General features: G+C 38.4%; 2 protein-coding genes and 3 non-coding genes across 5 annotated transcripts; 4 read left to right on the top strand and 1 right to left on the bottom strand.

Annotated features, from left to right (window-relative positions):
- The first annotated feature begins 2,233 nt into the window (after nucleotides 1-2,233).
- LOC148074703 (major histocompatibility complex class I-related protein 1-like) lies at nucleotides 2,234-6,866 on the top strand. The gene is made up of 7 exons (XM_087794817.1): nucleotides 2,234-2,494; nucleotides 5,111-5,389; nucleotides 5,586-5,876; nucleotides 6,035-6,136; nucleotides 6,290-6,307; nucleotides 6,440-6,496; nucleotides 6,586-6,866. Exons 1-6 carry the CDS (start codon nucleotides 2,239-2,241, stop codon nucleotides 6,493-6,495), a joined length of 1,002 nt encoding a protein of 333 aa, XP_087650943.1. The 5' UTR covers nucleotides 2,234-2,238; the 3' UTR covers nucleotide 6,496; nucleotides 6,586-6,866.
- A 1,803-nt stretch (nucleotides 6,867-8,669) lies between these two features.
- On the top strand, nucleotides 8,670-8,882 carry LOC148074702 (small nucleolar RNA U3). The gene has a single exon (XR_015712021.1). It is a non-coding gene; the product is annotated as a small nucleolar RNA U3 (small nucleolar RNA).
- Nucleotides 8,883-11,511: 2,629 nt separating this feature from the next.
- Nucleotides 11,512-18,146, top strand: LOC148074701 (serine/threonine-protein kinase B-raf-like). Its single transcript, XM_087796108.1, has 12 exons — nucleotides 11,512-11,520; nucleotides 11,713-11,861; nucleotides 12,118-12,237; nucleotides 12,312-12,471; nucleotides 12,662-12,701; nucleotides 14,093-14,212; nucleotides 14,973-14,984; nucleotides 15,228-15,370; nucleotides 15,434-15,565; nucleotides 15,653-15,909; nucleotides 16,755-16,792; nucleotides 17,851-18,146. Exons 1-12 carry the CDS (start codon nucleotides 11,512-11,514, stop codon nucleotides 18,144-18,146), a joined length of 1,476 nt encoding a protein of 491 aa, XP_087652234.1.
- A 3,391-nt stretch (nucleotides 18,147-21,537) lies between these two features.
- Nucleotides 21,538-21,750, bottom strand: LOC148074700 (small nucleolar RNA U3). Its single transcript, XR_015711938.1, has one exon. It is a non-coding gene; the product is annotated as a small nucleolar RNA U3 (small nucleolar RNA).
- Nucleotides 21,751-22,565: 815 nt separating this feature from the next.
- Nucleotides 22,566-22,778, top strand: LOC148074699 (small nucleolar RNA U3). The gene has a single exon (XR_015712009.1). It is a non-coding gene; the product is annotated as a small nucleolar RNA U3 (small nucleolar RNA).
- Nucleotides 22,779-23,995: the final 1,217 nt, after the last annotated feature.

The raw sequence follows: 23,995 nt of genomic DNA, 5'->3' as shown, positions 1-23,995 counted from the left end.
TACTGATCACATTTATTTGTGTGTAAAAACAAAACCTGATTGAAAATGTTAATTAAAATGGATTTAAAGACATTTTGATGAAGTTAAATATTGTAGCTCATCACACAACTTTATTTCTGTATGAGATTTATCAACTAAAAAAAGAATCAAATATTGTATACTTTAAGTAAAAATGATATATTTTAATTCTATAATTCAACCTGAAAGTTATTTTTTTTATTTTCTCCACTGCTTATATCCCCACTTTCAACCTGCTGTTGCCTGAGACCTTTACTTTCTCTGACAGGTTTACTTTTGAGGGCCAGTTCATGCTAAGGTTTGTGGGTAAATAGTACCAAGAACAGGCAGTTTTACTTCCTGTGAGACCATACAATGTTGGAGAGATCGTAGAGCACCAAGAGCTCACTGACCAGGAGGGAACTGAAGATAGTTCAAGTGTTTTTTTAACTACAGAAAGTCTGTCCGTAAAATAATGATAAAAATGGTTCTTGAATTGATGAAAATGACTGAAAATCATTCAAATGTATTTACTGTTTGAGCTCAATGTCATGTTTGAACCACTAGAGGGAACTAGAAGCTTTTCTCGTCTCCACAAAAAACTCGTTTTTTTTTTACTTTCATAGTAATATTTTAGAAAAACTTTTTTTTCTGAATAAAAGAGAATAGAAAGGAAGGAAAGAAAGTTTATACATATAAATCATCGTATGTCAAAATAAAAAGTAATTCAATCCACTTTTATTTCTCTTCACTTTAATTTGACACTCCTGGTATTCCATAGTTCACATTCTGCGTGACTTTAAGGTTCAGAAGAACGACTCTAAGAAATAATAATAAAGTTTAAAGTGGAGTTTTTGTCACAGAAAATAGTCGTAATAACATGTTTGGTTTACTTTGACTTTCCATCTGGACGTGACGTCACACTGAATCCTCATTGGCTCAGATATTTCTTCCTGCGTCTGTTGTTTACTTTCACTTGTACTTCGTTCGTCGACCTGAAGACTTGTTGGATCCTAGTCTCCAGAAAAGAGCTGAAGATGAAGAAGGTGTTGTTTGTGCTTGTTGTGTGGATCCACAGCTCAACTGCGAGTGAGTCTCCTTCCTCCACTTTCATGTGTTCACACCTGCGTCACCTTTTATTTCTCCAAATACTCTTCACTACAACCTTCATGACCTTTTCACTCTCAGAGGAGTCAAAGTGTTTCACTGATTCACTTTTCATCTCAGAACCGTGAAGAAGTCGTACACAGAAAAGTAGATCCGAGCTCAATGTCAGGTGCTCACCTGGTGGCGCTGTTGAGTCACTTCTGTTGATTGACGGAGGAACTTGTTTGACGCTGAACAGAAAGTGACTCCAGAGTTTTGCTTCATGAGCTGATCACTTGTTTTTAAACGATGCTGCCATCAGGAGATTCATTGACTCACAAGAAGAGCTTTTACAATTTTCATTGATTTGACTTTAGTAAACAAGTCTATCATGAACTAAAATGAGGAAATAAAAACAAAGAAAGTGTCGCATTTCTTAAGTGCGCATGTTCAGACAACCTTGTAGCTCAGCTCACTTCAACATATTATCACATCTCACAGTTTATTGGAGCAACTCAGTGAAGCAGCTGCTCTGAACTTGTGTTTGGACTTAAAATATCTAAATGAAACATTTACAATCATGTTGAACAGTAATCTTCAGAAACATGTTATTTATAAACTGATATAAACTCATGTTATTTAAGTTCATCATTAACCTTAATGTCCTTCAATGATCTTTATTCTATCAATCATTCTTAGATTTGTTCCATGAACTTGGTTTTAATATTTTATTATCTATGCGTTTTTTAAAAACAATTTCAATTTAGTTGTTTGATCTTTTTCAACATTGTTGCTCCTGTTTCTTCTTAATTCATCCATTTATTCTTTTAATTCTCTTTATTCCTTATTTGTTTTATTATAAATATTTATTACATTTCAGATTGTTATTAATATTAATCGTTTTTTCTTCTTTCTTCTTCTTCTTCTTCTATAGTTGTGTCCCAGTTAGCCAGGGTTCTTGGAGAGTGAAGTGTGAAGGATGTTCTGCTGGTGTCCGTGTGTGGACGTGAACTTTGTGTCACTGCTGACTGTCCCTCTGTTCTTCACCTCTTTGTCTTTGTAGAAGATGTGATTGTTCTGCTGCATCACAACGTTGTGTCATCAGAACCAGAGAAGATCTAAACTTTGTTTTTGTGTCTCACAGTGATTCACACAATGCAGTTTTTCCAAACTGCGTCTGCTGGAGTTAAAAACTTCCCAGAGTTTGTTTCTGTCACTTATGTGGACGGAGTTGAAGTGGAACACTACGACAGCAACACCAGGAGAAAAGTACCCAAACAAGACTGGATGATCCAGGTCACAGCAGATGATCCTCAGTACTGGGAGAGAGAGACAAATATCTTAAATAATAACCAGCAGGTCCAGAAGAACAACATTGAAATAGTAAAACAGAGATTCAACCAAACTGGAGGTTTGTTGTCTTTAAAATCAATGTTTGACCTTAAACTGAATCATGTTCAACCTTTTTACATCCTGAACCATCAATCTTGTATACAGAGTAGATCAGAGGAGGAAACTGGAGTAGATCATACAAGTTCAGAGAAGAAGAGAAGACCACAGTGGAGTATTAAACAGTGGAGTAGACCACAGTGGAGTATTAAACAGTGGAGTAGATCACAGTGGAGTAGACCACAGTGGAGTATTAAACAGTGGAGTAGATCACAGTGGAGTATTAAACAGTGGAGTAGATAACAGTGGAGTAGATCACAGTGGTGTATTAAACAGTGGAGTAGATCACAGTGGAGTATTAAACAGTGGAGTAGATCACAGTGGAGTATTAAACAGTGGAGTAGATCACAGTGGAGTATTAAACAGTGGAGTAGATCACAGTGGAGTATTAAACAGTGGAGTAGATCACAGTGGAGTATTAAACAGTGGAGTAGATCACAGTGGAGTATTAAACAGTGGAGTAGACCACAGTGGAGTATTAAACAGTGGAGTAGATCACAGTGGAGTATTAAACAGTGGAGTAGATCACAGTGGAGTATTAAACAGTGGAGTAGACCACAGTGGAGTATGAAACAGTGGAGTAGATCACAGTGGCGTATTAAACAGTGAAGTAGATCACAGTGGAGTATTAAACAGTGGAGTAGACCACAGTGGAGTATTAAACAGTGGAGTAGACCACAGTGGAGTATTAAACAGTGGAGTAGATCACAGTGGAGTATTAAACAGTGGAGTAGACCACAGTGGAGTAATAAACAGTGAAGTATTAAACAGTGGAGTAGATCACAGTGGAGTATTAAACAGTGGAGTAGATCACAGTGGAGTATTAAACAGTGAAGTAGATCACAGTGGAGTATTAAACAGTGGAGTAGATCACAGTGGAGTATTAAACAGTGGAGTAGATCACAGTGGAGTATTAAACAGTGGAGTAGACCACAGTGGAGTATTAAACAGTGGAGTAGATCACAGTGGAGTATTAAACAGTGGAGTAGACCACAGTGGAGTATTAAACAGTGGAGTAGACCACAGTGGAGTATTAAACAGTGGAGTAGATCACAGTGGAGTATTAAACAGTGGAGTAGATCACAGTGGAGTATTAAACAGTGGAGTAGATCACAGTGGAGTATTAAACAGTGGAGTAGATCACAGTGGAGTATTAAACAGTGGAGTAGATCACAGTGGAGTATTAAACAGTGGAGTAGACCACAGTGGAGTATTAAACAGTGGAGTAGATCACAGTGGAGTATTAAACAGTGGAGTAGATCACAGTGGAGTATTAAACAGTGGAGTAGACCACAGTGGAGTATGAAACAGTGGAGTAGATCACAGTGGCGTATTAAACAGTGAAGTAGATCACAGTGGAGTATTAAACAGTGGAGTAGACCACAGTGGAGTATTAAACAGTGGAGTAGACCACAGTGGAGTATTAAACAGTGGAGTAGATCACAGTGGAGTATTAAACAGTGGAGTAGACCACAGTGGAGTAATAAACAGTGAAGTAGATCACAGTGGAGTAGATCACAGTGGAGTATTAAACAGTGGAGTAGATCACAGTGGAGTATTAAACAGTGAAGTAGATCACAGTGGAGTATTAAACAGTGGAGTAGATCACAGTGGAGTATTAAACAGTGGAGTAGATCACAGTGGAGTATTAAACAGTGGAGTAGACCACAGTGGAGTATTAAACAGTGGAGTAGATCACAGTGGAGTATTAAACAGTGGAGTAGATCACAGTGGAGTATTAAACAGTGGAGTAGACCACAGTGGAGTATTAAACAGTGGAGTAGACCACAGTGGAGTATTAAACAGTGGAGTAGACCACAGTGGAGTATTAAACAGTGGAGTAGATCACAGTGGAGTATTAAACAGTGGAGTAGACCACAGTGGAGTATTAAACAGTGGAGTAGATCACAGTGGAGTATTAAACAGTGGAGTAGATCACAGTGGAGTATTAAACAGTGGAGTAGACCACAGTGGAGTATTAAACAGTGGAGTAGATCACAGTGGAGTATTAAACAGTGGAGTACATCACAGTGGAGTATTAAACAGTGGAGTAGACCACAGTGGAGTAGACCACAGTGGAGTATTAAACAGTGGAGTAGATCACAGTGGAGTAATAAACAGTGGAGTAGACCACAGTGGAGTAGACCACAGTGGAGTATTAAACAGTGGAGTAGATCACAGTGGAGTAATAAACAGTGGAGTAGACCACAGTGGAGTAGACCACAGTGGAGTATTAAACAGTGGAGTAGATCACAGTGGAGTAGATCACAGTGGAGTAGACCACAGTGGAGTAGATCACAGTGGAGTATTAAACAGTGGAGAAGATCACAGTGGAGTAGACCACAGTGGAGTATTAAACAGTGGAGTAGACAACAGTGGAGTATTAAACAGAGGAGTAGATCACAGTGGAGTATTAAACAGTGGAGTAGATCACAGTGGAGTATTAAACTGTGGAGTAGACCACAGTGGAGTATGAAACTGTGGAGTAGACCACAGTGGAGTATTAAACAGTGGAGTAGATCACAGTGGAGTATTAAACAGTGGAGTAGATCAGGTCTCACTCTGGTTTCTCTCTCAGGTGTTCACATCTTTCAGATAATGGACGGTTGTGAGTGGGACGATGAGACTGGAGAGGTCAAAGGTTATGAACAGTACGGCTATGATGGAGAAGACTTCATCGTGTTTGACCTTCAGACTCTGACCTGGGTCGCTCCGAGTCCTCAGGCCGTCATCAGCAAACACAAGTGGGACCAGAATGAAGGCATGAATAAATATAATCAGTTCTATTACACCCAGGAATGTCCAAATGAACTGAAGAAGTTTGTGAAGTTTGGGAGCAAAACCTTGATGAGAACAGGTAGTTCCATGACCTTCTTCTCCTTCTGCTCTCCTTCCTCCTTCTCTCCCTCCTCTCTCTCCTCATGTCCTCTCTCTCTCTCTCTCCTCTTATCTTCTTTTCCTCACCTCCACCCCTGTCCTCCCTCCTCCTCCTCTCCTTCATTCTCTGTCCATCCTTTGACTTTCTCTCTGAAGTGTGGTGTCTCTCCCTTCAGAGCGTCCACGAGTGTCTCTCCTCCAGAAGACAGCCAGCTCTCCGGTCACCTGCCACGCTACAGGCTTCTACCCCGACAGAGCCATGTTGTTCTGGACCAAAGACGGAGAGGAGCTGCACGAGGACGTGGAACACGGAGAGATCCTCCCCAACCCTGACGGAACCTTCCAGAACATGGTGGACCTGAAACTCCCGTCTGACGACTGGTCCAGGTACGAGTGTGTGTTTCAACTGGACGGCATTCCGGAAGACGTGGTCACCAAACTGGATCCGTCAAACATCCTGACCAACGGTAAGAGTCTTCAGAACCTTCTTGGTGTCTCCAGAGGTTTCTTTCATCCAGATGAGAGTCCAGGTGTGGTCAGCATGGATCTGCTGAATGAGGCCCCACCACGTCTCTAACACTGGTCACCTGATCATGTCTCCACTTACTTTGCTCTCCATCCACAGCCAGGACTTTCCTGACCTTGTACATCATCATGGCCGCCGTCGCTGCCTCCGCTCTGGTGCTCACAGTGGTTGGATACTTCATCTACAAGAAGAAGAAGAAAGGTGAGAGTTTGTGATTTGATCCAGATCATCTCCAGATACTGGAGAGAAAGAATAGAAGGTCAAAGAAGGTCAGCAGAGATGAGAAGAGGTCAGAGGAACTCTTCTATGTTCATCTTCTTCAGGTGTAATTTGTCCTCTTTCTTTCCATTTCAGGCGACTCTGACTCGTCTTGTAAGTACATGATCTTGTCTCAGCTCAGATGTTGACCATGTGACAGAGTGCTAGCATGCTAGCATCAGTGTTGACACTAGTTTCATCTGCTGGTGAGAAGCACACAAGCTAACAGGGTTTGTGATCTTACAGCGGCCCCCAGCTCGGAGCTGGACCATCTGAAGGATCCGCCCGTGGACAGAGACTAAAGTCAGTGGATGATAATTGTCACTTTTCTTCAAGACTCACTTCACGCATGATTTTACAAGTTGATACATTTTTCTGTCTCCGTGTTTCAGGAGGAATCGACCAAGAAACGTCTTTTTCTTCTGAGACTCTGCAGACGTCAGAGCTGCTGATCTTTGTTCCTTCACTGGAAATGTGTTTGAAACTCACATCAGGATGTCATGTGATCTGAGCCGTTATGAAAACTACACACACACACAGATAAATGCACACACACGATTCTGTACCACACAAATACACTCACACACACAAACACTCACACACATGCTTCACTTTAACACAAATAAATGCACACACACAAACACTCACAAACATGCTTCTCTAAAACACAATAATGCACTCACTCACAATCACACACAAACACACACATGCTTCACCATCACACAAGGATGCACACACATGCATCTCTGACACACAAAAATGCCATCACAAACAACTGCAAACACACACACGCATGCTTTACCAAAGCAAAAAATGCACAAACACGCACACACACAAAAAAGCAATCACACACAATGACAAACACACACACATGTGCTTTACTACTACACAGAAATGCACACACATAAATACTTAAACACATGCTTCTCTGGCGCAACAAAAGCACTAACACACAATAACTAACGCACACACACAGATGTCTCTGTAGACAAAATGATACACACACGGAAAATATATACAGACAAACAGAGTCTAAAAACTGGTACTGACACACAAAATCAGGCACACATGCCCAAACACACTCACGAAAACAGTTGAACAAACCTGAAAATAAGCGCACACACAAATAAAAAGATAACAAACACATGTATTTACACATCAAATAACAAACAGAAGTACAAACATGCAAAAACCAAAATGGAAAAAAATCAGACACACAGTGACAAATTTATGAATGTGTAGACACACACACACACACACACACACACACGCACACACACAAGTACACGCACAGACAGTTTTGTGTTCATGTAATAGTTTGTGTGTTTTCTTCCTGGTGTGTAGACACTAGTTAATGAAGCGTCAGTTGTGATGTCAGAGGTGAAGAATCTTGTCAAACATAGTTGAACTGCTGCTTCATTTCTTGTGTGTTTTGATCTTCAAATAAATGGACAGAAAACGTCCACATGTGTTTGGACTCCAAATGTTCAGTAAAGTCACTTGTCATTGAGGGTCAGTGGAGGCTCAGAAAGAATCCATTTGTGCAGCTGTTATGAAAGGTCAACATCTCTGACCTCTCCTTCTGTTTCCTGATCAACTCATGTCCTAAATATGACTGTATTGCTTTGATCAACTCGTCTTGTGCTGAACAGGTGCACATAAGTTGTGTCCACTTTTGTGTAGAAGAAAAATCCAGAAGAGCTTGTGCCGACAATTCACATGTAGAAACTTGATTCAAAGTTTCCTGCTGAGTCGGCTGAATGTGTTTGTGGAGGTTTGCTCTCTGACCTGCTTCTCTCAAGTCAAACTTCATCAGGTTACACAACCATGAGACGCCGATCTCACGCCACACCTGTGCCGCCATCTTAGATCCCGCCAGAGCTCAAATGTGCAACACTGACGACACATTTGGACAGGTGTGGTGAGACGCCCAGTGTGGATGTTTGACTCCGCCCCCCGAGCACCTGCACCAGTCAGGTGTGCCTCTATGAGACTTGTGTGTCACGCCCTCACTGCACTCAACTGCTTTCTGTTTGCAGCGTGGAAGAGGACACCACAACAATCCACCTAGATCGCCCCCTAGCTGTGAGTCGCTCACCTAAGTTAACATTTTTATAATTGAATAAATATTTTCATTTTAACATCAAACACAACTCTTGTTCAAATGTATTTTCCCTTGTATTAAACTATATTGTTTAATGTTTACAATTGTTTGTAATGCATAATAAAATAACCTGATATAGTTGTTTTAATGTCATGGTGATCAATAATCACAGTTTAGATGAATTATGGAATTGAACGTAGTGATTTTGAATACATGTTGTGTATAAACTATGAAACTACAATTATGTTTTCTAGTCTCATCTCTTTGCAATCAAATGAATGACAGTAACATTTTAAAATTCAAAAACTATGCATCCGTCACTGTAATGGTTTGGTGTGAGGATGGAGTGTGATGTTGGTGCAGAGTTAAGTTAAGACTATACTTTCAGGGATCATTTCTATAGTTCTTAACTTAAGAAATGTGTTTGTAAAGTGTTTGGTGTCACTAACCATGATGAAGAGTTGTGATATTCCTTCCTGAGTGTGAAGCAGACAGAGAATAATGATTCACTTCATATGTTCTCTGTCATTGATGATCCTTCTTTACTTCCTTGTGCAGTATTGAGAGGAATATGATCAGAGTGGTTGTTGTGTTCAAGACAATATACTATTAAGCGACATTTTTAATGTAATTCTTTATAACTTTTAACAAAAATAAAAATGTATTTTCCTATTAATGTAAAGACTATAGTTTGTAGGTCTTTTTGTCTTTGTTGAAATTGATATTAAAAAATATCCAAACCTCTGTGGTGCTCGTCTGTAACATCTCTCTTGTACTGAAGCCTTGACGACAACAATTGTTCTGGAAAAATGAAAAGACACTGTTTCATGAAGCTTCACCAGACCATCACTAGTATTTGGATATTTTAAGTTTGTCATTTTGGAACAAGATGTGGACAAAGACCATTGAGCGTCATTTGCTTCTTTAAAATGAACAAACATTTTTTTTACTATAACTCTGAAAAGGAACCCATTATTCTAAAATGAATCACAACTGTTGAACAACATGAGGCTGAGTAGAAAATTAGTATTTCACCTGAACTAAATTGCTTTTACCATTTAGCAGAACAAACAACCACTCTGATCGTATTCCTCCTCTCAATACTCCTAAAGGAAGTAAAGAAGTAAGTAATTTGTATTTATATAGCGCTGATCATCAATGACAGTGAACATATGAAGTGAATCATTATTCTCTGCATTATCATTTTTTCACTGATAGCGGTTGATTTTATTGCCCATATATGAGACAAACATACTTTGTACGTTTCACACGGTTTCAAAATCAACAGGTTATTTTTGTTTCCATGGTTCTACAAAGACATGTGACACTCTCTATAGGAGGATTTTATGGATCTCTTGGCCCTGACTCACTGTTTCAACCACACCTTAGATCTTGTTCTAGCAAACAGACCTGAAGTTAAAACAACAAATGTCTCTCCTCAGAACTCAGTTTTGTCCGACCATCAAGTATTAAATGTGTTCTATGTATGTAGAATCCTGCTGATAAATTCTTGAGTAGCGTGATATTACTTTTTAAATTTAAAATATTTGTATCGAGCACAAGTATGCAATACAGGCATTCCAGGCAATGTTGGTCTGATGTAAAGGCAACTATGTAAATATGCAGACACAGCAATGTTACGTATATGCTCTTTTTTTTTCAAGAGACAGTAAATTCAGAAAAATAATCTATTGCAATACCAAAGAAACAACAACAACAGAGTGTACATATAGAAACAAAAAAACACATAAAACAATGAAAAATAAAGGTCAAGACAAAATCAATCCCTCCTGTATCACTGCTGTATTTAGACAGAGCTTTACCTCGTAATTTAAATGAACATGTTGATTGAAGATTAAACCAATTGTAAATATTTACAGGGTCTTAATCTGAATCAATAAAAAAGTTTGCATTCAACTTTTATCATTTAGTTCTAGTGATGTTCTGGATCATGGAGATCTTTTAAGGCCCTTGTATATGAATTGTTTGGCATTTGAATTTTCTGCTCCTGCACTCTGCTCAATTCATGAGTAAAAAAAAAATCAATTTTTGGAACAAATCATTTAATCGATTGTCGAGAAACGAAACAAATGCTTTGAGACACCATTTCAAATGTAATCTAGATAGAACTGCTCAAGGATTGTCAAGTTCAGAACACTCTTGCTTTCAGTACAATTGTTCTGGTGGTTGTGATCCAGTTGTGGGTTCGACTCCAGCCCAAGAAACATCAAAGTTCTTCGGTTTAAATAAAATACTTGGGAAGAAGTAATGTGACCTTCCTTGGTGAAAGTTTGTGTTGTTTCTCCACTGAAGGTCATTCTAAAGTCGTTCATTAAAAGTTGGGAAATGACATGACATCAATTTAAATACAGTTGGTGCTGAAATACTTTGTAAAATAGAGCTACTATAACACAAGTTGTCCACAATGATTGATTTTAAACTTTTTTAAAGAATTTAAGTGTTAACTTGAACTTTTTCTTCTAATCTTTGCCTATGAGGTTTTGTTGTTGTTGGAGTTTGTTGCTCATTACCATCTGGATCCACCGATACTAAAGGATTATTTTGTGTGACTTTTTTTGACAATCCTAAAAAGATATTTATGGACTTGATAATACAATGAAACAACATGGATTTAAATGAGTAGGAAGGTGACGTCCATGTTCTCAGTGATATCTGATCTATACATGTTAGGTGGACTTTGGTTTTACCTTTTTAAAATAAAGTTGAATGTTTACTGATGGAAATTCTTCTTTAAGAGCTACATGTTTAAGACGTTACAAAGCTAGCATCTCTCGGCAGCAGCTCGTGACGGGTTTAATACTTCTAGATGTTTTCTTTTTTCTTTTCTTGAAGAGAAAAGCAGATCCTAATCTCCATCATGTTTATTAGAGGGTGGTGAGACGATTCTCTGAACTCTGTTGGATCAGAATTTGAACAAACCTTTGTGTTTCTCCTCAGATCTGGAATATCAAACACATGATCAAGCTGACACAAGAACACTTGGAAGCTCTCCTGGACAAGTTCGGAGGAGAACACAATCCTCCCTCCATATATCTAAAGGAACACTTTTTTTTTGTTATATTCCATTATGTATTTTAAAAGTTGCATCATATAAAACCTAAACAATATAATGTCGTTTAAGCAATCTCTGAAATGACACTGCCACCTGCTGTCCAATGTGTCTTAGTAACTTATTCCTTATATTTTATATGATATGAATCTAGTTAGTTAGCAAAAAAGCAGCTTAACTGGAGTCTGTACATGTTTATCAGTTCAAATCATTAATAATAATGACTAATAATGAAAGGTATTATTACTATAAATTGTACTTTATCAGCACATCAGATACAGACCTAAGTTCTCCTCCATCTTCATGACTCTAAATTGTTTAGGCATTAAAGTTGATCAGTTTTAGGTGAGGAAGACTTTCTTCACTCTGGCCTTCTGCGACTTCTGCAGGAAGCTGCTTTTCCAGGGGTTCCGCTGCCAGACATGGGGGTACAAGTTCCACCAGCGCTGCAGCACCGAGGTTCCTCTTATGTGTGTCAACTACGACCAGTTACAGTAAGTTGTGTCACTTGAGAAGTTGTACAAAATCTTAAATTAAGCTGTGATTTAAAGTGTTGACTCTTCACTGAGGTCATGGTCAGTTTAAGCGCGTCTAAATAATTAACAATTTAATATAAAGAAAGTATTGTTTTTAACCTGATGCATCTATAAACATGTGTGCAGTTATAGATTCATATATAAGCAGGATAACATTCAGTAAAAAACCTTCATTTAAACTTGATTTTAATAACATTTTCTTTTGTGGTTCAAGCTTATTGCTAGTTTCCAAGTTCTTCGAGCACCACCCCTTCACTCAGGAGGAAGTTTCTTCAGAAGGGACGACCCCCGTGTCCGAAGTCTGTCCTTCACTCCCCCCATCAGACTCCACAGGGTAATCCCCGCTCTCTCCCTTTCTGCGTGTTCGTCTCTGTGCTCTCTCTTATTGATGGCTTCAAACCTTTCCAGATCCATATGCCACGCCACTGTGTCCCCGTCCAAGTCCATACCCATCCCACCTAGTTTCCGGCCCAATGAGGAAGACCACCGTAACCAGTTTGGGCAGCGGGACCGCTCGTCGTCCGCACCCAACGTCCATATCAACACCATCGAGCCTGTCAACATTGATGTGAGATGCAACAGTTGTTGATATAAATGACTTGATTTTTGATGTAAGAATGTGAAACCAAGTAGTCAGAGGTTCTGCCTGCATCTGAAAAAAATGGATGAATGTTCAAATGATTTCATCCGACGTTGTATATTCTTTCCTTAAACTATTTATCTATAATAATAGTAACACAAATGTTGATTCTTTACAGGATCTGATTTGTGATCAGTGCTTACCGAGGTCGGAGGGAGGTCATAAGGGGCGTCATAGCTCAGATGGTAGAGTGGTTGCCTGCAGTCCAAAAGGTTGCAGGTTCAATCCCAGCTCCAGACAAGCTTGTGTCGTTGTGTCCCTGAAGACACTTTACCCTGATGGCAGATTCAGCGCCATGTGGTGCAGCCTACTCCCATCAGTATGTGTGAATGGCTGTCAAAGCACTTTGTGACCCTGATCTATAAAGGTGCCAAATAAATAGAGATTATTATTATAAAGATCAACACGCAACATTTCCCAAACATCCTGTGGCTTTCTTTCCAACCATTCCGCGTCTGCGTGCTCTTAGTCTTTTGTGTGTGTGTGTGTGTGTGTGTGTGAGACCCAATAATGAATATGAATATAAATGGAATGTTGAAAAAGACAATACCATATACCATATATAATATTTAATTGTGTGTTGTTCGCTTTGCTTGAACAACCAAATATGATAAAATGATTCATCCAACAGCTTCTACACACTCAGCTACTTGGTTAAATAAGTAACTATAATAACAATTGGTACACATGTCAATAGTCATGTTTTAGGGTGAATAAAAAAAAACCTGTTAGTAATCTTGTCATATCAGCCATATTTATGTATTTGTTTATCTAGTGTATTTCTGCAGTGCTTTTCAAATATTGCCTGTAAGCTAGTGTGTAAAATAAACTATAACTTCATTAGCAATTTAGCAACAATGTTTATGAGCCTCATTAGCTCCTCATTCATAATTCACAGTAATTAGGTTAAATAAAGTTGTCAAGTGACTCATATATATATATATTTATATATATATATTATATCTATATATCAGTTTAACAAGCCTGCACCTCTCAATATATTTCCCTTTTGGAGATTTACATGCAATTAAAAACTAGCTTAAACGACACTTGACTTGCATTTATTAGCAGTTTAGAAATTTTGTAACATAAACTCTTTAACTGTATTATTTTGTTAAATAAATAAACAGATGGTTAGAACCATTCCAGTACATACATGACTAAAAATAAAGCAAATATTGTCTTGTATTTTTAAATAACAATGCATTTGTAATATAAATGATAGTAATGATAATAATCCAAGATAGATGTAATTAAAGTCAATGATTGCTTCAATATAAAAATATGAATTAATGGAAACGTGAAAAAACATATTTTTCTAACAATAAATGTTAAGAAGGATCAAGAGTTGCCAGTATTAGTTTCTGCCACGATTGGTCTCAGAGAATCGTCTTCACTGAACTGGTAATGTTTAAAAATAGGAAGTGGAACTGTGATAGTTGTAAGATGAATGCTCCAGTAAAGCCATGAGCAAAACCATGGACAGTTGGTGGTTAGAGGGGCCGGGTGAGTAGCAGTGATGGTGTGTCTGTCTCTTTTTGCCCAGCAGCCCCCCCGACCCACCCCGCCCGCTGCTTGAGGAAGCACCGAACACGGACCTCAAGCCCCCTCCTATACTCCTACCCCAATGACATAGTCTTTGATTTTGAGCCCGAGCCTGTTTTCCGAGGTAGTTAGGCCTCTGTGTGTTCCTGTGTTCTTCCTCTCTTCCCCCATCCTCCTCCTTCACCTACACCTCCACCCCAGCACAACAGCCCCTTTACCTTGTGTCAAGTCCACTGTGTGTGTTTCCCTCTTTATGTTTTCACATGTTCTCTCTCATGGTTGTGGGATTCACTTCAATCTTACTGTTTCAAACACTGTGATGCACTTTTGTTACACACAGACTTCAAAAGAGTTGTTTTCTTCATCATTGTATGGTAAATATATGCAAATAAATGATGCTGTTTTTAAGAGATTCCTTGGATAAGTCAAGCCTTTTGATAATGAATGTAGTATTTAAAATGTCCATGTATCATTTACCAGTGTAGCTCCATTAAAAAATATTTGGCCTTATAAATAAGAATAGTCTAACTGAGCTATTTATTTATATATATATGACGTCTTTCATTAAATTGCATAAACGTGACTGCAAGTCAATAAAATAATTAGTTTTAGATTTGTAATTATTAAGGCTTTTAACTTGTATAAATCATTCTTGAAAGTATTCACAATTGAGAGTTAAAGTACGAATGAGTTTCATTCATGATGTAAAATGAAAAAATAATAAATCATAGGGTAACAAACATTATTTGCCACTGCATGACCTCTTCTGCACATTCAAACGGCAAACGCACTCTTTAAAGTCAACTTTCTTCTTCTCTCCTCTTCTGCCTTAACTCACTTTTTCAAGCTCCAAATGCTTTTTCTCTGTTTCCCCTGCTGTCCAGGTACCACCACAGGTCTGTCTAAGAGAGATCAACCAGTCTGGAGTTATTGAAAGTTACATGAAACTACTTAAAATAAATCAAAAGCATTGAAACTCGTGTTATTCCTATCACTCATTAGCTCCTTGAGTGACAGGTGTCCCATTTTGATTGTGGATAAGACAACCATTGATCTTTGGTTTATCAAACGTCTAACAAAAGAATTACAATTGTAAGAATATCTTTTTTCCAGAAATGAAAAGCATTCTTCCCAGGAAGTGTCCTTGACGACTTCTCCTCCAGATATTTTCCTCCACGAGGACCTGACGGTAAAGATCGGTGACTTCGGTCTGGCCACAGTGAAGTCCCGCTGGAGCGGCTCACACCAGTTTGAGCAGCTGTCTGGGTCTATCCTGTGGATGGTGAGTGTGAAGCTGCCCCTCGCGACTCACCTGAACTCCCTCCTGACAGGACTGCTCTTTCAGGCTCCTGAGGTCATCAGACTGCAGGACAAGAATCCCTACAGCTTCCAGTCCGACGTCTACGCCTTCGGCATCGTGCTGTATGAGCTCATGTCCGGAGCTCTGCCCTACTCCAACATCAACAACCGAGACCAGGTCAGATGTTTGTTCGTCACACTCCAGTCTTTTTCTATAATAAAGCAGAGTCCTCTCAAAGATGTAATGAAACGGTTTCTGCTGCAGATAATATTCATGGTGGGTCCAGGTTACCTGTCGCCGGACCTCAGCAAGGTGCGCAGCAACTGTCCCAAGGCCATGAAGAGGCTGATGGCCGACTGCCTGAAGAAGAAGAGAGAAGAGCGCCCCCTTTTCCCCCAGGTGGGATCACACACTTGTTCAGACCCGGCTGCAGAAAAAACATTTAAAGGGGGGCATTACATTTTTTCAGGGGGCAAACTTTTCAACCTAAATGGAAAAATGGCTCTGGGACTAATCGCACAGTATAGAGAAAAAATTCTCCCATTACTGAAAAGTGATTTTCAAAGTTTAGTGCTGTGTCCATGTATTAAACTAAAGCACCACAGCTTCACTTCTACTAAAAACATAAGCACTGAAGTCAACCTGAACACTGGATTGAACATCAAATAAGTTGTCATCTCATTAAACAAAATCATGTGATGTGTGATGTGTTTGATACTTGATGAAGCCCAGTTGCTTAAAAATATGTCTTTTTAAAGGGCACCAAATAACAATCATCACAATATAGGCTATTTAGTCATTCTACAGGAGCCTTGTTTTTAAAAGGTACAATAAAAACACTGAACTGAGCCCAAGTCCAAGACAGGTGTCTTGGTGAGTTCAAGTAAAGCTTTAGCTGCAGCGACTCTCAGTTTGAAGGTTCACTCCAGGGTTCAGGTTGACTTCAGTGTGTTTTCAGTAGACATGGATGGCGTTGCTTCCTGCTCGCCCTCCTTGTTACTTTTTACTCGTCAGGGTATTATGGATGTTCATACTGAAAACCAAAACCAATTACTGACTCTATAAGCAACTGTAACCATTATTGTCAAATGATAACAATAACTGTAGTGGAACCTAATGACCACTTGGGTGCGCTGTTCTCTTGACATTGATGGATGTGTGTTGAGAGATAGAAGAAGATAATAAACGAACATATTTTGAATCCCGGATTTCTGTTAGTGTTGTTGTGTGTTCTCACATGGCAATAACTGAAGAGTTGAGCTACAACATTGTACATTTACATCACCTGTGATAGGCCAGCGCTTTGGCTTCGTTCGACAGGGCAGAGGGTTGAACTCTTACGTAAAAATAACTACCTTCCTGCCAGGGCGGGACCCAAGACCCCAATACAGGCCGGTGGCTATGGTAGGTTTTATTTGCGTCTCTGCACTCGACTTTCCTCCCACAGTTCAGAGAAGCATGTTCGTAACTGATTCTTACTGTAGGCGTGTCTGCAAACATCGACACCCCTAGTCTCTAGATACCACACTATTCTTTCTACGCAGTCGAGGCATGTGTAACTAGTTACTTGCAGTTGCCCTATATAACCACTGTTCTGTATCCGTTTAATAAAAAAAAACTAATCCCATCACAGCAAAGCCTTTCCAATAATTACCAGACCAAAATGATTTATTCTTGTAGACCCATTTCAGGAACTAAATTAAAGTTAACAAATGACTCACATAAACTAGTGTACCATATTTTTGGGACTATAAGGCAAACTTGAATAACATACATTTTCTCATAAATCGACAGAGTTCCTTTAAAGCTTTATTTATGATTTATGCTGCTCAAAATAAGGTCAAAATGTGAGGCTCCATAATAATGCACCTCATGGAGATATACTACGATGCTGCACTTAATTGTAATTATACAAGGTTTAAAATATTCTTAAATTAAAAAATAAATAAACACTCTTGCAAATTAAATTGTTCTATTGTGGTGTCAATAAAGTTGTGGAGGTAAGTCACACGTCACATGACAGAAACACAAACGCCATTGGTCAACAGCAGGTTAGCGCCACTTAATGGCGGATTATTGAAGTGTTTATGATTTGATATCCGTGTGATGGTTTAAATGTATAGAAGTTGAGATCTGTCCAGGGTGTCCTCTGTCTCTTGTCCCAAGCTTACGACAGAATGTTACATGTTCACTTCAGTTTGCCATGAATCTCAGAAGTTGTGTCCAAACCTGAGAATTCAAAATGTCTATTGGGTTATTTCAAGAACCAGCTGAATAACTGCTGACATATGCTCGTCAATCCATCACTAAAATTCTGTCTCCTTTGTTTTTTACCTTCCCAGGGGAGTTTTCGGCGTTTAAGTAATGTGTGCTGTTTCACAGCAGTTCATCCCTCCTTCTTCTTCACCTCTCAAAAGTCCCTTCGGTGGATCCATTCATCACCAACAAGTGAATATTAGCAGAATGTGTTCCTCCCTCTGACCACCTGCTGGAGGAGTCCGTCCACCGAACACCGCCCAGCACACTCAGACACAGGACCGGTGGTCGAGGCTGTGAGGAGGACTGGAGCGCTCCGCTGAAGAAGGACACGGGAGACGGCAGAAAAGAGGTTTTGGGATGGTTCTTCCCCGGGCCAGGTCGAAGGTCGGTCATCTCCACTGCACTGAGGCCGACTCAGGACAGAGCCTGCACGGCGATGACGACGGCGTCTGTCGGAGGCGGATGTCCTGAGACCCGGCGAGGGGGGTTCACCCTGTAACTATGACTTGAATCTCCTTCATCTTTCAATTTGTGTTTTGCCTTTTCAAGAGAAGGTTCTGTGCAGCACAAAATGTGGCACTGACGAGTCCTGCTTCGCCTCCTTTAACTTCATGTGACGAGAAAAGCTTCTCTTGGATCACATGGCTTTAATATTGCACTCTGCTACTCACTGAAACATTCTCTATCGTCCACACTTCTTTACGTTGCTCATCCCGGCATGTGTCCTGATTAGAATCCACCTGTTGTTTTATTTTTGCCTTTTTTTCTGTACAGGCAGGCCTGCAGATACCTACATATTTAAAGTGACTTTTTTGGTTTGTTTTATGAGCTAATCTTTCAGAATCTAAGCTAACAAGTCTTTCTTTTGGACGCTTGTGTACTTTGCACTTTGTAGAAAATGCATTGAAGCCTTTTTGATCGGAACATGAGTCCCGAGACGAAGAGCCGATGATGAACCGGAGGAGGCTCTTGTTTTTTTAAAAGGGAGGGTGAACATTCCTACAGCAATGAGAGCTAAAACAACTGCTAGCTTGATGAGAGGTGTTCAAACACGGACAGAGAGGTGGTCGTCCATCGTACACGTCTACCTTGACCCCCTTTGCAACATCATTACGACATATTTTGCTTCTGGTGTGGAGTTTTACACTCTTGTTTTCTCTCGGCTTAGCTTAGCGTAGCTTAGCACTTAGCTGACTGAATGCTAACTATGTTTTCTACCCTCATTTAAACAATCAGTTGATAACAACAGTAAGTCTTACTTTTTTTTTTAATATCAGCAAAAGGTTTACAGATGAAAGTGTGTGTACATGAAGAAAAAAAGGTAAGATATTCTCTTCTTAAAAGGTCTTTTTGTTGTCACTTACTTCAATGATTGGCTGCTGCTGGTTGTTGCATGATCAGCTCTTATCCTGCTGAAGTTTACACCTCAAAGTTACACTTGTCTTAGCGTCGTCCACTGATATTCATCGCCCAAAACCATACACAACAAGAGTTCCCTTCAATTGAATTCAGATGACAAGTCAAGATGAGGAAAATAACATCCACGTCCTTTCAGGGTTTTCTTGGCTGCTGATCCATGAACGCTGCTTCCGGTGAAGTTTTTCATATCCAAGTATCGTGACATGGCTACTGTGTTTACGGTTGAGCAACATCGCAAGTTTACCTTTCGCACATTCATGATGAGTGATCTTTGTTTGTTAAGATGTGTGATTCATATTTTGATGGATTGATGACAATGATTCGGTCGACTTTGAAATGAAATGTTGAATTATGAATCATCAAAGTGAATCAGAAACGTCTCCGACACCTTCTGTGTTTGTTTTTTTATTCAACTTTAGCACCTAAAACATTATTTTTAATCACATATTTGTAACATTTAAATGGGTTTTCAAATACATTGGAGCTCTAATCAAAAGGTTCCTCTCGAAAGAAACTCATTGTGACATAGTGTCGCAAAAATCCACAAAATCAATTCAATGTAAAAATGAATGGTTTGTCGGAGACACATATGGATGAAGTCGGGTCACATGTTCATCCTGGACTCACGGGGAGAAGCTGGCCTGGGTCGTGTTCACTGATATCACTCATGTTTCATAAGTCACAGCCAAGTTGTCACGAGCTGACATGAGTTGAAAAGAAAGTGGTCGCCTCCTCCACACATCAGTATCAGCCGGGATATCTACCTGTGCAGGGCTAGACGCACATCGGCCTCATTCTATCTTTTTTTTTGACTTGTATATCTCTTGAGCTCTGCTCCAGTCACCAACTCTTCTGGAACATTCCCTCTCTCTCGACCTGTTGCCTGCACCTTAAACTCCCTACACTCGCACACAAACACAAAAACCTTTCAATTGAAAATGATCATGACGTTTTCTCTTTTGTTTCGTTCCACCTGTAAATAGTTGTACAAAGGAAATACTGTCAAGTTTGCTAGAAGGCATGGAAACTACAAATGTAACAAATTATAAAATGTTCAATTTAAGAGACATTTTGATAGGCAAAAGAAAAAAAGTTGCGTGTACAAATATTTAAGGCTGTATCATACGGAGAAAGAGCTTAATGTATTTGTTGTGAATATGGAAAACTGATGTATTAAAGAAGTGCATGAAAAGTGGAGAATGGTAGTCGTCTTTTTTCTTTCTTCCTCTCTCCGCTTGGTGGCGCTGTTGTCAAGCTTGTACCGTCCGAGCAAGATGCCATTTTACTTGAAATCTTGGATTATTTTTGACGACTCTTTTAAAAGTGTTTAAATTTTAAGATAAGTTAAATATTGTCCTGTCACAATTGATCAATAAAATATTGTTAATATAAACACTTTAGTGTTAAAAAATGCGATTGATCTACTTGTTTGTAAAATGTTATATAATAACAAAATAAAACTATATGAATGTAGAAATAGTTATTTATTTCTTCAAAGAAAACTGAAACTATGAATAAATACATTACTAATGGTCAATACAAATAATAAATGATGTTGTGGAATAATATTAAGGTTGGTTCTTTTTTCTACATTTGACATAATTATTTTGAAACGAGACTGTGCCAAAAGTGGAAATTGTCATTAATGTATTTTAATGTATGTAGTAGTAATAATATGATTCTATAATGAACATGTTTAAATAAAAAACGTTAGTTACATTAGTCAAGCTTTAAAATATTTTAAATTAAATATGTGGAATAAAGTAAAATAAAATTGAAGCATATTATTTCTGATTTGAGTTCTGTTCAAAACGTTAATAAATTACAATTTCATTTACAATATAATTAAATCTCAGTTTTTTTTCCTGTAAAATTATATTTTCAATTTTCTATATATTTTTTTACTTTTTTAGAAGACAATACATACAAATGTCATTTAACTAAAAATAATATTCATTTTAACAACAAATGTAAAAAAACTTTTTTTTTATTATTTTCCACAAAAATAATCAATTTAATTGTTGATCAGATTAATAAGTGGATTTGTGCCTTTTTGAGACAAAAGAGTCAAGAGGACTAAAACTAAACACTAGCAGACCATCGAACAATCTTGGCAAACATCTTGTTGACTGACGACCTCAGGACTTCATTAGTAACATCTAGATGGCGCCGCAGATGGCTCGCTTTTTCCACTTCATCATGAATGACTCCTGCTTTGTTTTTGCAATACAGATACAAATAAAACATACAAAACATTTTAAAAATAACATTTCATCTTTAAAAAATGCAAAACATATTGTGACATTATTTCAAATGAAAGATTGACACCAATAGCAAATGCATGGAAAAGTTTGATGTCTCATCTCACCTTGAAACAAATGAGTGTGAGCACTTTTAATTTACATGTTGAATAAACCTTCATTCAAACTATTTTATTGTCTGATAAGTGTACATTTATCTTTGACAACACAACCACTCTGATCATATTCCTCTCAATACTGCACAAGGAAGTAAAGAAGGATCATCAATGACAGAGAACATATGAAGTCAATCATTATTCTCTGTCTGCTTCACACTCAGGAAGGAATATCACAACTCTTCATCATGGTTAGTGACACCAAACACTTTACAAACACATTTCTTAAGTTAAGAACTATAGAAATGATCCCTGAAAGTATAGTCTTAACTTAACTCTGCACCAACATCACACTCCATCCTCACACCAAACTATTATGACGGTTGATTTTGTATTTATTATTTTTCTTCTGCATTCATTAATTTGAACAAACATGATACTGTGTGATTCACATTAAATACACAACATGAAATGTATTTACAAATCAAACACATGCACCACAATACTTTCAAACTAGGTTTCTACATTATTTAAAAAACACAAAAAGTAAAGTCAATATTATAATAAACAAAAGTCAATTAATAAAATACTTTGTAAATATTGAAAGTGCTTTGTACTTCTTAGCTTGATGAAGCAGTGTCATTATTTTTAAGTGTCCACTAGATGGCGGTCTCTGCACTATTTTCCATTGTTTTGAACAACTTTTCTAATGAAACATAATTTTTAAACTGATGGCGCCACCTACTGACCTCTAAACAACATGACACTGTTTCATTTGGCTTCATCAACACATCACTATTAAATACACAACATGAAATGTATGTTTATATCAAACACATGAACCATAAAGCTTGCACACACATGGGGTAAAGTCAATATTATAAGAAACAAATGTCATTTATTGAATAATTTTGAGTAAACAATTATTTATTTCTGTGAACTACACTACAAAGAACAAGCACTTTTCTGGACTGATTTGACATCTGTGATCTATGAGGTTTAGATCTGGAGACTGACTAAGAGACTCCAGGTCCTTACAATGATTTTTATGAAGCCATTCCTTCAACACAAAGGTCACCTTTGGATCGTCACTGTAATGGTTTGGTGTGAGGATGGAGTGTGATGTTGGTGCAGAGTTAAGTTAAGACTATACTTTCAGGGATTGTTTCTATACTTCTTAACTTAAGAAATGTGTTTGTAAAGTGTTTGGTGTCACTAACCATGATGAAGAGTTGTGATATTCCTTCCTGAGTGTGAAGCAGACAGAGAATAATGATTGACTTCATATGTTCTCTGTCATTGATGATCCTTCTTTACTTCCTTGTGCAGTATTGAGAGGAATATGATCAGAGTGGTTGTTGGTTCTGTCAAAGTTTAATATAAACATCCTATGGTAGTGATGGTGAGATGAAGCCTCATGAAGCACCGAAGCCTCCCAGCCGAGTAGTTCATCTTTGGAGCAAAGCCTCGTGAGGCTTCATTTGCACGACCATGCCATCATGTGGACAATTGGGAGCATTGCATATTTGTGCGCAAATGATTCTGATATTAAAAAATGTGCTTGACAACCTTGTTTTTTTTAAATAATTATTCCTTTTTATTTAAAAAAAGCAATTTTCCCACAGTACTGGGCTTCAGCCGGTTTCTTTTTTTACTGATTATTTCCCCGGCTTTGGAAAAAATCCTTTCGCAGGGGACGGATGAAGCCGGGGTACACAGTATTTTCATGGCCAGCTGAAAGAGAGATGGGTGTATATTTTTACATTTCGCCCAGTACTGTAGGGGGTCCTCGTTTCTAGGAATATTGTGTTCGTTGAGGTAGGTCTTCACCGCCACCGTAGCATCAACCGTTTCATTCCTCGGCCTGGTCTGCTGTACTGTGGCATCTAAACGATGCCAGAGTTTGCTTCCTAAAACAGAAAAGCTGCATGTAAGTGACCACATAAAATAAATAACAAACAGTAGTATAGTAAATAAATGAATTTGAAAGAAGCCATCTAGCTTGCCTGACGTTGGTTCAATTGTCTCGTTGGTCTCCAAGCTCTCATGCAGGGCTCTATAATGCCTCAGCATTGATGAAGTGTTGTTGTTGAATCCAATTTCCTTGGAACACAACAGACACAACAGACAAAAAAAAAGATGGATATAAGTACAAGGCGTGTCCAATATATATATATATACACCAATTATTATCTTTTATATATACATATATATACTTTATATGTGTATATATAAAATATAATAATGGGTCTGTATATATATATATATATATATAGTATATATAATAATGGGTGTGTGTATGTGTCTGTGAGAATATATTAATCACAGGCTGTAATTCACAGCCTATATTCCAACATTATTATACCTTAATAGGAGAGATCTGCTCAAAATGCTGCCACACGGGGGAAAAACGCCTTTTTCTCGCTAGTTCCATGATACTACTAGTAAACCAAAGTTTGCTATAGTCAACAATCCGCCAATCCAAGAGATGTGGGGGAAGCTCCATTGCGTTTTGAGGCCACTTTTATTCTGAGTTTCGCGGGAAGTTCACGAGCGATTACCGAACCGGTCAC

Source organism: Callionymus lyra, chromosome 7, assembly GCF_982586985.1.
Source record: "Callionymus lyra chromosome 7, fCalLyr1.hap1.1, whole genome shotgun sequence".
NCBI lineage: Eukaryota > Metazoa > Chordata > Actinopteri > Syngnathiformes > Callionymidae > Callionymus > Callionymus lyra.
Note: the sequence above shows the minus strand (reverse complement) of the source record. Positions and strands in the feature narration are given on the sequence as shown.